The sequence below is a fragment of the Strix uralensis genome, chromosome 7 (genome assembly GCF_047716275.1).
Source record: "Strix uralensis isolate ZFMK-TIS-50842 chromosome 7, bStrUra1, whole genome shotgun sequence".
Taxonomy (NCBI): domain Eukaryota; kingdom Metazoa; phylum Chordata; class Aves; order Strigiformes; family Strigidae; genus Strix; species Strix uralensis.
In genome coordinates this window covers 21,560,581-21,574,157 of record NC_133978.1, presented here as the reverse complement: position 1 = coordinate 21,574,157, position 13,577 = coordinate 21,560,581, and the positions used below count along the sequence as shown (strand labels likewise).

Below are 13,577 nucleotides of genomic sequence, written 5' to 3'. Positions count from 1 at the left end.
ACTTGTAGTAAACCTATCTGAGGCACTCACAAGTCTCGGTGGGTTACAGAGTGAAGAAAGGCAGATGAGATCAACCCATTTTTATGGCCCTGCTGTTTTTCTGTTCAGTCATTAAAACAGAAATAACTGTAAATTCTGAGATTCTGGTTTATAACCAGAATTTTTGGGGGTGTTTAATGCAGAGCCCTGACTCCCATGTCTGTTGCATCCTTTCTGGTGAATTCCTCTTGTGCAATATTTAGGTGGGTTTTAGCTGTTGTGAGTTTTGAATCTGGTTTTTTTTGAGGAACATCTGAGGAAGCTCTTACAGTTCCTCTTTGTAACAAAGTTCTGGTTTTTACGTTTTTTTCTTAGATTTCTCAAATGTTTGTGAAAGTGTCTTAACAAGTTCCTGCATGTGCAGCTTTGTTGGGGAGAACTTGTGTGCAATCCACTATTCTGAACTCGGCTATATTTTCTGAGGCCAAAAAGCAGAACAACCAACCAAAACTGTAGATGTGAGGGGAAATAAAACCATTTAGGAAGCTCAATATGCCCCTTAGTTGCTTAGCCTTTTCATTTCATGTTCAATCACCCAGTTTTCTCTAGTCTGAAGTGCTTTTTGTGGATTTGGGAGGCGTGTCTGCAATCTACCTTTTAATGCTTTTTGAAAAAATTCTTCAGGCCATATTGTTATACCCCACTACTGTTTTGTAGGTGCATTAGTGACACCCACAGTACTCAGGTAAGCACCATTATATTGCTTTGCAGCATTGTCAATTTACTGTTGCAGTGACAAGCATTTGAATTATGCACAGGCAGCAGCCAAAAGTCAGCTCCTACCTGCAGGTACTGCTGTCTTTCTGCCTATTCCATGGAAACTTAGGATGTCATGTAGTATTTGTTAACACTTGGTACAGGGTTTGAATACTGGTGCTAATTTCCTTAAAAATAGATACAAAATCCTCACTTTTTTTTTCTACTGTGAATTTGCATTAGCTAGGAGAAACATCTGCTGGATCAGTCTGTTAGTTTCTTCAGTGTGTGCCTGATTGCTGCAACTCCCTCCAGCCTTGTTTGTTTGGAAAAAGTCTGGTGTAACATTGGGTCTGTGCAGCCTGCAGCATTTCACAAGCCAAAGAGCACCAGTGCAGCACTTGCACAAGCATGATTATGCGAATTCACAGACAGAAAACACTGCTTGGTATTTAACATCTCCTTATTCCATCTTTCCCCCATTACGCTTTTGCCAGCCAAATTGGTTCTTCCTTCCCTCCACCTTCCTTTGGGGTTAGACCTGGGAAGTGCCATCAGCTGTTCCCAGGCAGTACCAACTGAGATAGTCACAAACAAAGTGCTTGGGCACGCAGAAACATTGGAGAGAATATGACAAGCTAAAAATTTAGAGATAGGTTGTCCCTGGATAGTGACCATCCTTTCCTAACCTGTGGCCAGGGAGGATCATAAGTGCTCATCCCACTGAGGGTGTATCTGCTGCTTGAGATGCACTACAGAGGAATGACTCGCTTTGCTTTCATTATTTTACTGATCAGGGGATAATTAATCTTTTTGTACTGCAGGTTTCAGTTCAGAATAGTTGGGGTTTTTTTCACTGAGACATCAAAGAAGTCCTGATTGGCAGCTCGGAAATTTGCGTAAGGTCTGAAAGGAGGATTTATAGGAAACGAGCAGATGGTCTACTAGAGAATTTCCCCAGGAGGTTGCAGTTATTTAAAAATGGGAGAAACTAAATAGACTGTTCAAAATTTGACTGTAAAATTAACTGGCCAGCCAGTAGCTAAATACTTAACAAAATGATTCAGCTTGGCCCCTAGCATAAGTGTGTAATGAAGTGATGTGTCTGTGAGCTGACATCGCACACATTATTTCAAGTTTCACCTAATAAGTGCACATGAATGAAAGATGATTTTGCTATGTATGGTTCTTGCTGTGGTAAGGCCTCTCCTGCATCTCTTCCTTTCACAGTGGCAACATGATTGTTCAGGCATGCAGGAGAATGCTACAAAATGCTGTTCATTTTAAATTAAATACAAAGCTGTTCAGCAGAACACCTTTACTTTTTAGCCTCATAAGAATTAACATATTAGTTAAATTCCAATATTTGATTAATCAATTATTTAATATTTGAGGGGGAAAAAATACCAAACTGCTTTATTTTGGGGATGCAAGACTCCAGAGTATGTTAACCTGAAGTAGTCAAACATCACGTCACTTTAAAAAAAAAATCCATGAACTCAGGTCACTTGGGAGTTGTTTGGCATGTGACTTTAGACTTTCAAAATACATGTTTCCAATGTGTTTTTTTTCTCAAGCTGTGATACATAGAAGTTGGGGGATTTGTGTACAGTGGGTGTTTTTAAATCGACAGTCAGATTTTTAGTGCAAATCTCATCATTTCAGATGCTAAGGTTTTAAGAAACCCAAACTTTGTATGCTACGTTAAACGAACAGATGAATTCAGAAACTGAGTTCATTATTCTTTAAAAAGTTAGGAAAACATTATTTTTTTTATTTAAATCCCTATGAAGAACCCTTTTTAGAAGATTGATACGTTTTAATTGTCTCATGTTATGTTTTAAATTGAATACCCAGTGGAGAGAACTGTCTGAAATAATAAAAAGTGTTTAATTACTCTCATGCTCATCTGTTTGTGTTCTGGTTTGCTTCTCCCAGAAACTTACTCATAACACCTGGTATCATGGGAGTAGTCCCATGAGCCATGTGCAGACACAGTTCTGCTGAGAGTCCACTGACGTAAGGCTGGTGCAGAATGTAATTAAACCAGATTTCTCTTCCAGCTTGCTGTGTTTGCATATTTCTTCATAATGGTAGTAATACACCTATTGAATTTAGAAACCAACCTTCATAACCTTTGACCTAACCTCCTGAAGTACCAAGAGGAAAAGGGTAAGTATCCAAAGGGCTATGTGAAATTCTTAACTGAGCCTAGATATGTTCTTCCCTATATATAAAGCCTTACGAGTGTGTGTTTATGGCAGATTTTCTCCCTCCCTCCTGTGATTAATTTTCATTAGCCCCAGAGTTAGAGCCTCTGGGAAAAAAAAAAAATCTCTGAATTCAACACTATCTTCCAGATATTAAAGAAGACATCTGGAGAGTGAATTCATGACAGTGTAGTTGCCCAGCTTGAGCCAAGGCAGAAATTTTGTTTGTGAAGTGCTTGTTCTCACTAGTCCCATATGAACCAAACCCAGGCAAGAGTATTCTGTTGTTTAACCAAAGCTCATCTGATATGAAAATACTTAGATGAGGTTTGAACCCTGCCACTGATAGAGCTAATCTTGCATCTTACTATTTACTATTTGCTGGGGTTACTGAAATTAAGTCAGTTGAATAGAAATGAACATAACATACCCTGTTTCAAAACTATTAAATGTGTTGCACTCTAATGATTTATTTCAGATGTTTATCCTGCTACTGTTTGTTTATAGTGTAGAATCTGAGTATGCCTTTCCTCTAACAAGATGTAGTTCTTTTTGGTTTCGTTTGCAGAAACAGAAGATCTCGCTATGAAGTCGTCCTCCTGCATGTCATATTCAGCCCTGTTGCTTATCTTGTAGTTCATGGTGTACAAGGCTGAGTTTATGCAGAGCCCCTGCCTTCTCACTTTGGGCAGCCCTTCTAATTCTCTGAAAGCTGCTTGGTTCCAATTTTTAAAATCATGGTGGAAGAGCTGAAGGAAGACATTAAGGGTCTGGATTTTAAATGTTAAGAACCTTTTCCTCCTTGAGGTTTATCCATAGGACATTGTAAGTGAAGTATTTCCATAGCTTTTGTTATGGATCTGATAATGTTTGTGTGGATTTGATTTTGTATTGGACTTTCCCTTTTTAAAAAGGAATATTCTGTCTGGGGGGAGGGAGAAACAGCAAGTTGTGCAGAGTGCTCAGGATATGGAACCAGCTGTGGTGGATGAGACAAAAGGTCCATCTAGCTCAGGGTGTTGTCCTTAACAATGAGTAAGGGAATATGAGAAACAAGGTATGTATAGAGTGGTCCTGGCCACAAGATTTGTACCATATAATTTTGTGGTAAAACTGAATTTTGAATGGGGTGCAGTCATCTGCAAACCTGTTTAAAAATGGATATGGCAGGGAACTGATGAAGATGAGAAGATGGAGTTTGTCTGGGAAAAAAGTGCAGTTGAAGAGAAAGGAAATACTCTCCTCTGCCTTGTGGTGTGTATAGCATTCCCAGAGTCAGAAGGTATCCCAGGGAAGGCATGACAGTAAATGCAACTGTCTGGATAATGTTGTCTGGAGAGTCCTAAAGTTAGCTTTGATCCTTGCAGGAGGATCACCCTTAGCAGAAGTGAAAGAGGAGTCCTTCGAAAGTAACAACAGGTCATGACTGAGCACTAATGTGTTGAATATCCCTTTCTCTTTGGTCTCTCTCAGTTGTCTTCACCTTTTATCTCTCATTTTCTGCATAAGTCACCTGAGGTGGGGGTAAAAAGCAGGGATTGTCTCTGAGTTTTGATGTGACCTGAGAAATGCGACCTCAGAGATGTCTAGAGAGTTATGCCCAAACTGAAGAGACACGGTTCAGGATTTAGGGAGCCACATGCACTCTCTCACTGTAAATGATACATTAAAGCTGCATTTCATTTACAGGGAAGTAAGGGCTTGTGAGAACCTTGTCAGTTGTGTTTGTATGGCTGTGTCACTTGGATTGCAGCAGGTAACTGATAAAGAGGTGCCAAATAATTTGTTGTGTATGTAACGACAAAATCAAAGCAAAACAATTCTGAGAAATAGAACTGAATCTGCAAGTGGTGTGTATTGACATTTGCCTGTTGCAGTAATTGCACTTGCAAATAAAGTACTTGCAAATTAGTCCTGTGTTTGTTCACTCTTTGGAAGAATATCTGAAAGTAAGTGATTTTTGCAGTTAGCTTGCAAAGTTGTACTGACATAGCGGAATTTACTGCTCAAGAGAAGCAGCATGTGAATTTATCCCCCATATTCTTCCACCCACTAAGTTCTCCTAAGCAATCTCTTTTCTCTGTAAACAGTCAACTGAACTTGCCAGTTAGAGCAAGCATTTTCTTTTTCCACCTTCTTTGTGCTGTATTATTTTCTGGTCTGTCACATTCTTTCTCTGTCTTTGGTTTTCATCTTTATACAGCTTCTCCTGCATCACAGACCTTAAGAAGAAAAAGTAATTACCAAGCAACTGAACTAGTACTGGGGTAGTCCAGAATATGGCTCTGCGCTTATCATGCTTTCTTTGACTTCTAGCTGCATAGATTTTTATCTTTAAAAAAAAAAAAAATCATCAGATCTATTGGTTTGACTAATAAGTAGAGGAAAGAAAATGGATCTGGGAGAGGCATCCTCCTTGCTTTTTGGACATTGGGAGAAATTTTATGCTTCATAGCACAAAAACTGCTGGGGATTGCTTTCAAGAAGGGGGGAGAGGTGGACATCAGCTGCTGCAAGGAATGGAGCGTGTTCATAGGAGCTCTCATGCATTATTCATCACAAGCTCTTTTCACTGGGATCAGCTGGAGGAAGTAGTTAGTGTAGTTTGAGCTACACTAGTATTATATTTAGGGGGCTTAAACAAGCCCAGGCAAGTACAGCACCAACTCTTTCTCTTCATCCGCAGGCAAATGTAGGGCAGTTAGCAGCTCTGCTTACACAGCTCCGTCTCTTTAGTCTGGGTAACAGGAGTCATGCAACCAGGGGAAGCTACACTGAGGATACATATATGCATTCATGCTGGAAAATGAAGCTTCAGGTAGGAGAATGCCTTGTCTGCAGAGTATCTTAGCTTTACAGTTCATTGTAGGGATGCTGTTAAGCCCTGCAAAATAAATTTGTACCTCAAGGCAGCCTGTCAAGAGAGGCTGCTGTAGAGGCTCATCATTAGAGTGCTACGTGAATGATCCCTTTTAGTGTGATACTTTGTTCAGTTCTAATTGTGAAGCAGCTTTTTTTTTAAACACCTTTCCTTCATTCACGTTAATGTTCTTCTGAAGGTGCTGGGGATTGAAAGCAGAGACACAACTTGCTGGTTTTTGGAAATTTTTTTGATTGCTTTTATTTAAGCTGGCTTTTTACTTTTATTGGTATTAACACTTTTATTTGGGGGGACGTAACTGTAAGAGATTCTGTTAAAACACAGCTGGGGGTGATAAGCCTTAAGATCCAATTGTGTCCTTTCAGAGTGTCTGCATTTGAATGGCTGCAGTATTTACTACCTTTTTTTTTTTAATTTTCTGAATCAAGATGCTTGCAAATTGGGGCTTCTGTTTTCAAAAGCTTGTCTGTGTTTTCTAATGTTATCAATTGTTCTAAAAGAAATCTATATTCCTTCTCTGTACAAGCTTTGTATATTTAGATCATCAGGGCTTGAGCAACACTATTAGTTCAGTTTTAGACAAAGAAGGGGATTTGGAAAACCTTATGGAACAATAACAAAGGGTCTTTGTTCCGTTCTGTGAGCATTATTTGCTGTGTAATGTGTGGGTTTGTGCATGTGTGAGAGAGGAAGGTATACAAACACATAATCTCATTTGGCAAGAATGTTCAAATGTTATTTGCTTTGTGTGTCTTAAGTATGTATGCTGCTTTTGGCTGCTGACCGCACTGGTGCATGTGTGTGTGTCCTGCCTGCCTGCCTTCCCTGGTTGGGGGGTTTGTTTTGGTTTGAGGAGGATTTTATTTATTTATTTATTTATTTAGGTGGGCTGCTAAAAACCCCCGAGCTTGAAAGCGTAAAAATCAAGAGTCCCTGCTAGACAACTAAGATGAAATGGTGCTTTGCTGTGCAGACAAGTTGTTTTCTTTTCAAAATGATAGCTTGAAGTCCAATCCAGGGTTTAGTAAATAAGCATTACTGGTGGAAGCAGAAATTGTCAGCTTTATGTGAAATCCCCCAGGAGGAGATTAATAACCACGTGCTTCTGGTGAAGCTTAAAAGTACGCTGCCTGCCAGGATGTTGTCTTCCAAGATGACTTGATCACCTAAATAGAATTTGCCTGTACACAAGAACATATTTAGTGACATTTCTTTTTCCATTTGGTTAACAATTGGGAGTGACAATAGTTTGTCACAAACACTATCAGTCTGTGGCTTGGGGAGGGGCGCATCAGTACCTTTGGGAGTCCTAAATAACTTGAAATGTTGACTTAAAAACTTAAAAAGCTCCTTTTGACTTTACATGTTAAAGTTCTTGACATTTATATGCTGTACGTACAGCAAGAATTGATCTGCTACTTGAATTTTGCACATGCTTCAATATTTGTTGTGAGATAAAGAGGTGACAGTCTAATACTCTTTTACAACAGATTGTATGACCTTTCAATGCATAAGATCCCTGTTTCATGGAAGCTCGCTAGCAGGATTCTTTATCTGATTTTATTAGACTTGTGAGGTCCCATGCATTCAGTTAGTTGGTTGAAGTCAGTGGAATTAAGAGATGGATTTGGGATTATGTGATTTAAACTTTAAGATTTTTTTCTTTTCTTTTTAACATTAGAGTGTATTTTACTGCTTTACTACTCAGTTACACCTGGAGTCCAGAGTTGTGTTGTCTATAGCGAAGGAAGAATTGTTTCTGCGCTTGCATGTTTAATGTACTGGGTGGATGTGTTGATAGTTTAAAATTAAGTTTTCTAAAAGAATCTCTGTGTTGTTCTTTTTCAACTATCCACATTCAGATTTTTGTCTGTACTCAGCCCACCTGCCACCCACTCAAGCTGATTTTTTTTTTCTTTTTTAAATAATCAAATAAAATTTAATACTATCACTGTAGCACAAAACAGAAATTACAGCTTTATTGGCACAGAGAGGACTCAAGCATATTCACCTCCAGATTAAACCAATTTGGGCCCAAATCAGAGTGTCATGTTTGACATGCCATCTGAAAGTTCTCAAGCTTATGCCCATGCTTCAGAAATTCCTCATGCAGCTGAAGCATAAGGGACCTGGGTGGACTGTGACACTAAATCATAAAATCTCACTCTTGGAGAAAGGAGTTTTATTCTGGTGTTAACAATTTTTTAAAATTCAGATTTTTTTATTTTTTAAAAAAGAACTTTCACATGTCTGGGAAATGTTCTGGATCGAAGTATCTACAGAAGTTGCCAAGCTCCATCAGCTAAGAGTGAGGAAAATATTTGGACTGAACAGAGCACTTCAGGCATTACTTACAGATCCAGGAAGGTGAGAGTTTGCACTGAACAAAAAAATCCAGCTAACGAATAAGAGGGAAAAAGGGCACAAATCCAACTTTTGGTTATTTTTCTGTAGATCACTGTGAAGAGCTGGAATCAAACCAGAACAGGAAACATAATACTCTGTGTTCAGACTGTGGCAGAGAGCAGGACTAAGACTTATTTGATAAAACTCCTTACTGGTTTTAGCTCTTATCTCAGTGTCTCTTTGTAATGGAATATAAAGGTTCCTAATGGCAGAGTCAGAAATACAATTAAAATATTCAGTATTTGGCAGCAGCAAGAAATTACATAAACTGAAATGAAGAGTATGCTTATGTTGGTATTAAAGAAGTGAATGGAAGAGGAGTTATCAGCCAGTTCTATGGTATAGGCAGCATCATATTGTAACAAGGTTTAAATTGAATGGTTGCAGCTGTGATGATGTCCTTGGGAAAAGTAGTAAAAAACAGGAAAGGCTAAGCATGGTGGCCTCTTTGTAGGACCTATGAAGCAGTGGAGAAACTTTGGGGGTTTTTATTTCTCAGCTGACAAGGAATTTTAAAGGTAGGTCTATGGTGAGAACAGATACAAGTTTGCATTTCTGGGGTTTTTTATTTTAAAATATAGCCAAAGCATAAATTTAGATTGAAAATCAATTTTTTAGTAGTGCAAAATGAAAATATTTTCAGTCCATGACCTTCTGCCACTAGGCTGTCTCCTAGAAACCTTAATGGTGGGCAGTATTCTGGTGCCATGGCGGGGCTGCAGTCAAGCTGCAAATGATGTAAAATTGATTTAGAGCATATATTACCATGTGTTCATGATGTCAGTTTTGTAGCCTGCTCTATGCCATCTAATCTTTTCTCAGTGTCAGCCAGCTTCCTTATGGTTTTGCGGCTCTCTCTTCCCCCAGAGAGGGGTGGCCCTCTGCCTACCTCCTTTGCCAGCAGTGGGGAGGGGACAGTGTCTGGCCTCCTCCCATGGATGTGGCTCAGGGGGAAAACAACAGTGAGGCTGGAGGAAGGAGGATCCTCTGCACCTCCTTGAGGAAGTGCAGCATGGCAGGCTGGAGATCACTGCACCTTGGTCTGGTGAAGGAGGGCAAAGGGGTGCCATCATCTCCTTGTGCTTTAGCCTCAACACCACAATGGATTTGGCCACTTCATCATGGGTATGGCTTGGCTACTGGTAACAAGTGAGGGTAAGAGACTATTTCCCCCCAAACAGAGCTCCCCAAACCTCTGAATCTCATTGCCCTAAAGGCACAGGATGTGCTGATACCTGAGCAGAAATGACTGAAACTGTTGTCCGCCCATTCCTGCCTCCTGGGAATGACTGCAGGGCAGGCAGAAATACAAAGCTTCCAGTAGGGATGTGACCCTGTGTAAGATTTGGTGGTGACGGAGGGATATCGGGCAACCACGTGCATCTCCATGGATTGACTGCAAGTCAAGTAAGTCAGGAGTTCACTGCCGATACAGACAAGCCCAGTCCAAAAGCGGTATCAGCATGTTAGTGCGGAGATGTGCCAACCCAGACATCACCTCTCTCTGAGCAAGTCTCTGGCACAGGGCTCAGCAATGTGCTATCTTGGCTATACAGCTCTGGTTTGGTCTGGTTTATTTGTGCATTCATATTAAAGTAACAGCAAATTAACAGGTTGGAGGTAAAGTAGTGTTTTGATGTTTTGCAAGGTTTTGTGTACAATAAATGGTAGTGTGTATTGCAGTTGTGCTTTGGAGCTCCCCAGTTGTGTATTTGCCCTTCAGCAATGTTTGAGAACAGTCTTGAAGTGAGATGACTGTAGACACACACAACATCCGAGCTTAAAGCTAACAGAAAGACGTTTCAACACAGTTTGTAAATGTTGGCATACAGATGTTTATGACCTTGGGCTTAGATACAAAATCATGAATACAGATAGGCCTGTTAGACCTCTCAGAGTCAGACCACCTAACGTGTTGAACTCTGCAGAGAGCTTTAGCCGTTGTGCCTTTCCCGTGTGTCTGCAGGAGTTTGTGTGAAGCTAGTGAAGGCTGGCAGCCTGAAAGCACTGAGAAAGTGGAGTTCAGGAAGGACCTGATAGCAACTATTGCAGTCTGGGATCCACTTCTGTTTTGCCACCTTGCAGAGGGTAGCACAGTCCTCTTTACAGGGTCATCCTAGGGCAGTTTCATCTGACTGCATCCTTGCACTATAGGTATTTGATGCTCTGGTGGCATTTTTTTTTTCCCCTGCTCGCTTCCTGTCATGCATTGTTGTTTTTCTCATTTGCCTATTTTTTACTAAGGTCTAAATTAATTTTCTGTAGAGAATAGTCTCCTATATGGGAGTATGAAATAATGGGGGTTTTGAGCCCTTCAGCACTAAGTGCATATCTCATGAATGATGATTATTCCAGAGAACTGACACAAAGACCCAAACAGCCCCTTATGCTCACAATAACAGGGATGCTAAAGTTATCGACAAAGTCAAGATCATATGTAGAGTTGAGAACATAAGAATTGCTGTACCAGCTTGGACCAAACCACTTTGTGGCAGCGTGCAACAGGAGATGCTTAGGGACTGGTGTAAAAACAGGCGTGTAATTATGTAATATGTCTAAAAGCAGGCATATCACCAACTGTATAATGATGCCTCCCCACAAAGCTCTCCCAGCCTTTGCTGATTTATAGCTCAAGGACTCTTCTGTATTTGTATTTAATAGTTCTCAAGAGATTCCTGTTCCACTGATCTCTCCAATAGCTTGTTCTGAACCCAAATAAAACTTCAGTCATCCAAAACCACCTAAGGGAAAGAGGCCCACCATTAACAATGGACTGTGCAAAAAATAGCATCTTTTTTGTTCTGAAATGCTTGTTTCATTGGATGTTCCGTGTTTCTTTTACTGGAGAGATGGGAGATTGTTTCCTAGTGATTTTCTGAGTGACCATCGTGATTCTGTTATCTCTTTTCCATGTTGAAGAGCCCCACAGTCTATTTAGTCATTTCTTGCATGGAAACCATTCATACACTCAGTCACCCATTACCGTTTTTATATCCTTTTCAGTCTTATTAACTCTTGTTTGAGTTCTGTGGTATGAGAACTGCACACAGTATTTAAAATAGCATTTCTGGATTTGTAGAAGAAAGTGGTTTCCTGGTTTGTTTTTTGTCCTTAATAATTACAAACACTTGGGGGTTTTTATTCCACTATCAAGCACTGAGCTGATGTTTCTGTAAAATTGTTTTTATAACCTGAAGATTGTATTCCTAAGTACCTGGACCCCAGCCTTGAATATGTAAAATTAAGATTGTCACCTGACATTTATCCAGCCTGCATGTCATCTGCTGTTTTACTAGCTGGTACAATTAGGTGGTTCTGCACCTTGTCTTGGCTAATGACAGAAAGCTGTACAGGAAGTAAACTTTGCCACCTCATTATTAACCTTGGTTTTCAGACTGTTCTGCATTAACTTTCTCTCTGTGACACTCCACTGGTGACTTCACTGGTGACTTTCTTCTACTGCAAAAACTGATTTTATTAAAAAAAAAAAAAAACAAACAAAACACCAAACCTAAAAACCTGTCTCCTAACATTTAGTCAGATATTTACCATGTGATAGCCTTTCCTTCTGTCTATAGTAGCTTAGAAAACACAGAACTAGTCAGCCTACACTACCTGGTTTACAGAAAGAATCTGACAAAATCCCATCCCAGAATATCTTAGAGTCTATGTCTTATGGATGCTTTCAAGGGAAGAGGAGAATAATTCCAAAACTATTTAATTTGTGAAGTACATTTCCTTTACAAAAGCTGCAATATATAAGATTTATTCACTAGCAGTCTAGTGAATGATTGACTGAACTTGCCCAGTATAGAGGTTGGCTGCCTTACTCTGTAGTTTTCTGAATATTTACTGGCACCTTTGCTAAAAACTGTTGTTGCACTACTCATCTTCCACTCCCCTGTTACTAAAGCAGTTTTAAGCAAGAGGTGATGCTTTACAGTGATTAACGGAACTGTATTCTATCAGTCCTTAGCTTTGGGACTAGGCTACATCTAGGATTTCAAAACCAGTTACTACTGATTTTAGAAATATCTTCTTGACCGAACATCTGTGTGCAGATAGATAAAACAATCAAGTATTCACTTTAAAATTATATATCTGACAATTACTTTAAACTTACTTCACTTTTTTTTTTTTTTTTTTAAAAAGGCAGTAAAAAATCTCCCAGCTTATTTACCTCATATGATTGTGCTAAATTTTTGGTAACTTCATGTATCTAAAAAAAATCTTGACTATTTTCCTTTGGATTTTTTTGTTTGGGTTTTTTTTTTTTCCCTAGACTACTAGACTTTCTCAGACCTGGTTCAAAAATGAGTTTAAGTAATAAGAGTGTTGGAAGTTTTCTTGTTTTTTCTCCCATGCTGAAGATGGAAGAATTTAAAGGAAAATGAGCACAGCCAGAGTGGCAGTTCTCAAAAAAAACTTCTTCATATTTAGTAAATTTTTTAGAAAACTCCATTTGAAATTTATTTCTTCCTTGAAATATCTTTAGTAAAAGTTTAGTCCAAAATGTTTGGTGTCTGATTTGGAATATGAATTCAATCAATCAGTAATACTGATTTGTTGTTTGTTGGGGTTTTTTTTCCCCTGTGGGGATGGAAATAGAAGTACAGGTTTGGTCTGTCAAACAGCTGTGAAAATAATAAGGCCTGGGCTTTTTATGTAAAGATCTCAAGAGAAAATTCAACTTCTAATTGAAAATTAAGTAGCTTCCCTGCCCTGCTGCCCCAATAACTTTAGCCTGACAAACCATCTCAGCAGGAGGGTAACACCATCTTCAAGTATATCAGAGAGTGAGACGTTAAAAGCATTTTCTTCTTTTGCTGGTTGGAAGAGTCATGTTTGCCTATTATAATCTCTTTCCAATAAAATGAGGAGTCAGGAATGCAGGCTTAGGAGAGATTCTGACTTAGTACAAAACCTGTCTATTATGTATGAGTGCCTTTCCTTCTTAAACTAAGGTTGGTTTCATTGGGGTATCACTGTAGAGCTGTCTGACAGTATGCTTCTTTCGAAAGGTTAAACCTTGGCATTGGTCATGGCAAGGTAATTCTTATTACTATTGATTTTTCCAGAAATATTTTTTATCCTCTATGTTTTAAACTCTTACAGATACTCCTTTGGACTTCTGGCAGCCAAACTCAGCTCTTGGTGTTGTCCTTGCCTACTCCACTTTCAGTTTCTGGTGACATTTAGTCTCTGTGGGGTTTATAGCAAGGCTTCACTTAAAGTCACTTTTGAGAGCAAGTATTTTCAGTCTTCAAGCAATTTTTTGGTGTCATTGTGTGACAGTGGCACTGAAGAATCCTTATGTTATGTCCTGGTTTATTAGGTATTGTAGA

At 39.3% G+C, this 13,577-nt stretch overlaps 1 protein-coding gene across 10 annotated transcripts in view; it reads left to right on the top strand.

Annotated features, from left to right (window-relative positions):
• MARCHF8 (membrane associated ring-CH-type finger 8) overlaps nt 1–13,577 on the top strand; it is a 100,619-nt gene that overhangs the window by 37,557 nt on the left and 49,485 nt on the right. For 2 of the 10 annotated variants that reach the window (XM_074874821.1, XM_074874816.1), the window contains exons 2-3: nt 2,799–2,907; nt 3,514–3,770. The exons of 7 other annotated variants lie outside the window; for them this stretch is intronic. Coding sequence is in view for 1 of the 3 variants with exons in the window: in XM_074874816.1 (XP_074730917.1) it covers nt 3,727–3,770 (44 nt within the window). In the remaining 2 variants the exon portion in view is untranslated. The remainder of the gene's footprint in view (nt 1–2,798; nt 2,908–3,513; nt 3,771–13,577) is intronic. One more of the 10 variants, XM_074874822.1, reaches the window with a different exon arrangement.